Consider the following 3,439-nt stretch of genomic DNA (forward strand, 5'->3'; position numbering starts at 1 on the left):
GTTCTACTTAATGACTAAGAATTAAAAACTAAGTTCGAAAAAAAGAAACCTCATAGTTTTGCAGCTTAACAAAATATTGACACCAAAATACTTAATGTAAAACTGATCATATTCAGATTAGATTCCATTATTTGCCTGAAAAATGTTTCTTTTCTAAAGTGATCCATAAAAAATAATCAAGATTTGAAATTTCCATGGACAGAAACACAAGTTACGTGATTTGTTGTGTAGGATAAATCAACTTTTATTGCAAAATAATATACCAGGGGGGAAAAAAGCACATCAGAATTTAGCCAAGTCGCTACAAATGTAAATCACTCATATGTAATAGTCTAATAGTGTCTCCATATTTGCAAGTGTATTTACCCATTCACATCTTTAAACATCATGTTACTCAAGCTCATAGTCACAGTATGCTGCAGATTTTAATACTCCAGTAATATTATCAAATTATTACCATAACTTAAACCTTGAGGGTTTTATTTATGATTGTGTATATATCACAATGTTCACCATGTGTAAATAAAACAATATGATTCTTAAATTTAGCTTTCAGTCACAGTAACCTTAAACATCCCAAGTAATGCATATTGACTATTTTCACCACATGTAAGTATGAGATGAAACTCCACTGGTTGAAATGCATTTCCTGAAAGAAGGTTTTTATTTTAAGAATTGCACATTGAACCAGCAGTTTCTCTTGATGAAACCCTGCATCCTTGGAGTGGGCACACACACACACACACCATCAGCCTAATTTAGGCTTTATTTACAACCTCCCCTGCCAACAACATTCCCTGCCAGCAGACAGAAAAACGAGAGTAAATAAAACATTTTAGCTATACATAGACAGATATGTAAATTATAATACCAAATAAAGTAACTGGTTTGGTTGTTATAGAGTAAGAAGTAACCTTAAATTGCAATCAGTCCAGTTCAGAATTAACAAAGTATCAAAAGGCAACCCTTACAAAAAAAGAAAAGGTTGTACTCTAACTGATTCAGCTTCCTGGGTTATAAATAGATAAGGAATTGTGTCCGTTCTGTAGCAACATGTTATTTATTTAATCTGAGTCTTTATTTGGGGTCTTCGATCGTTCCCTTGCTCAGGTCGGTCATTTTTGGATACTTAATTTTCTTTTGGTCGAGTTCGTTCTGAGCCCAGAGCAGTAGCTTCAGTAGCTTGGCCAGCTTTGGAGTAGATTCTCTGTTTTCGTAGTCTAGTACACACTGATTAACCTCACTCCAGACCTGGGAGAGAAAGTAAGACACATATTAATGCTTTTATAAAAATAGTCTTAAACTGGTGCAGGCTCCACTCAAAATAAAAACTTTATTAAACAGTGAATATTATTCTCATATAAAGAAAACATGAGGACAAAAGTAATTTCTAATATTAAAAATATAGAAACATTACATAAACTGTTCTGATTGGAGATTTTGTTAATAGTTGGACAGACCACATATTATTTGACTCTAATTTAATGGTTATACTGCAAATAATAATTTTGATAAGACAATTTTGCTGTCTTGGCCTTAATATAAAATAACCTTCTAAGAAAAATAATAAGTATTTATACAAGAATACAAAAGGAACTTTTAGAGATCTTTTTTTTGTTATTTTTGTGCCATGTTGACATAACTTTCATGTATTTAACTCTACTAAACTATTGTCCAATTTTTTTTACTTACTGATTTTAGCAGGAAATTTACAGGGTAAATTAGACCCAAAACATACAATAAACCAACTTACTAAACTAAAATGCCAATTTAATCACAGAAAATGTTATTCTAAATGTCTGTTGACTCTACCTTTTGCCGCTGCATTATATTGAGCAGATCTCCAAAGGGAGACTCTTCAGGGTTGTCAAACGCCAACAGAGCCAGTGTCCTCTCCATTTCAGTCAGACACTCTCGGCTCTCCTCTCCTTGCTCTGCTAACTGCGACTGGGCAAATTCAAGGGCAGCCTCTGTCTCCCTCAGACGAATCAGCTCAATAAGATGCTGCTGCTGCATATTGCGAAACAAACAAGTGCAAATTATTGAATGAAAAATACAACAGAGTAAGTCAAGCAGTTGAAATAACAACCAGAAAATAAAGTCAAGCTGACCAGTTTGTGTTTTAAAGTACCTGTAAGTGAAAGTACAGGTAACGGTTTGTATCGAGCAGTTCTGGGTGCAGGCTATTGATAAGCGCAATGGCATCCTGAATCTGTCCTTTTAATATCAACTCCCTGATCTTAATCCGTTCATCTAAGGAGTCCAGGTCCACACTGGGCTCTATTCCAGACTCCATCCTGAACTTTTCTGCTGCCTCTTTGAAGCCCTCTGTAAAACATAAAATGAGATGATTTTATTCTAAAGCAAACAGCTTTTGCAAAACAACTGTTTACGTGCATCTGATAATGACGGTATGTTACCCGTAACCAGGTAGTTCATTATCAGTCTATTCATATCAGCTCTCTGAATGTGGACATTGTTGAGTTTATCCATCCACTCTTCCTTTGTTATGTCCTCCGGCTTCTCTGCATAACTCATTATGATGATAAGATCCTACAAGAGGGTAAGGAGGCCGTGTTAACAGTAAACAGGATGATTTAATACATTAAACACTTAGAATAACTGACAGCTAGCTAGCTATTCTAGCAGAAATATGAAACCGGAAACTGAAAATAACAACTGTTACGGCCTTCGGTGAAAAACACAACATTGAAGCCTGGCTTCCATCAACACGGATCAAAACACAGAACATGTCGGTCTCTAGATGCAGATATTTTTCTCTATGTAAGACCTAAACAAGTCATATCGTGCTTAATTTGATCTATTATCTTTATCTTACCACATACATCCAATATAACGTACAAGTTATTCTTCACAATACCTGAAATTTTGTTGCTACTTCCTAACAGTAGCTAGCTAGCTAACGAAGGATGAGCCGCTTCTTCTTCTCTTAGGGTTTTTTTTCTTTGGCGGTTGGGAAAAACATTAGGTGTGCATTACCGCCACCAACTGGTATCCGAGTGTGGACTGAAACGACGCTGAGACATACTTTCAAACAGTTTTGTCAATCTGTGACAACTTCTCTGTCATACTTAAATTATATAAATACACATATATATATATATATATATATATATATATATATATATATATATATCACAACGTTGCTTCCATTTAAACAAAAATGCTTCATTTTAAGCACTCCAGTGCCTAATACTGAATAGTGTGAATGTTTATTTATTTATTTATTTATTTATTTATTTATTTATTTATTTATTTATTTATTTATTTATTTATCATTTTTTTCAAGTCTGTTTGACAATATTGTAATTATAGCTTGAGATGTCTTTATTACTTTTCTTGGGCATTTTGGTCGACAGTTGCCGAGTGCAGGCCCCGCCCACTACCCACTCCCGTTTACTGTTCCCCTGGTAACGGC

General features: G+C 34.5%; 1 protein-coding gene across 2 annotated transcripts; it reads right to left on the bottom strand.

Moving 5' to 3' along the window:
* Nucleotides 1-223: 223 nt before the first annotated feature.
* LOC122833435 (glucose-induced degradation protein 8-A homolog) lies at nucleotides 224-2,989 on the bottom strand. 2 transcript variants are annotated; one of them, XM_044120981.1, is made up of 5 exons: nucleotides 2,882-2,989; nucleotides 2,421-2,553; nucleotides 2,132-2,328; nucleotides 1,813-2,010; nucleotides 224-1,251 (listed from the first exon to the last, which is right to left on the bottom strand). In XM_044120981.1, exons 2-5 carry the CDS (start codon nucleotides 2,536-2,538, stop codon nucleotides 1,078-1,080), a joined length of 687 nt encoding a protein of 228 aa, XP_043976916.1. In that variant the 5' UTR covers nucleotides 2,539-2,553; nucleotides 2,882-2,989; the 3' UTR covers nucleotides 224-1,077. The 2 variants fall into 2 exon arrangements, with proteins under 2 accessions (XP_043976916.1, XP_043976907.1); XM_044120972.1 differs by having other exon boundaries at nucleotides 2,840-2,957.
* Between the last annotated feature and the right edge of the window lie 450 nt (nucleotides 2,990-3,439).

This window comes from Gambusia affinis, linkage group LG01 (assembly GCF_019740435.1).
Source record: "Gambusia affinis linkage group LG01, SWU_Gaff_1.0, whole genome shotgun sequence".
Classification (NCBI taxonomy): Eukaryota; Metazoa; Chordata; class Actinopteri; order Cyprinodontiformes; family Poeciliidae; genus Gambusia; species Gambusia affinis.

Excerpts from the sequence above, each read along its gene's own strand:
- LOC122833435 (XM_044120972.1), bottom strand. Across the intron at positions 2,329-2,420 it reads AATGAACTACCTGGTTACGG|AGGGCTTCAAAGAGGCAGCA; the intron begins GTAACATACCGT and ends TATGTTTTACAG. Across the intron at positions 2,011-2,131 it reads ACCTGTACTTTCACTTACAG|CAGCAGCATCTTATTGAGCT; the intron begins GTACTTTAAAAC and ends CGCAATATGCAG.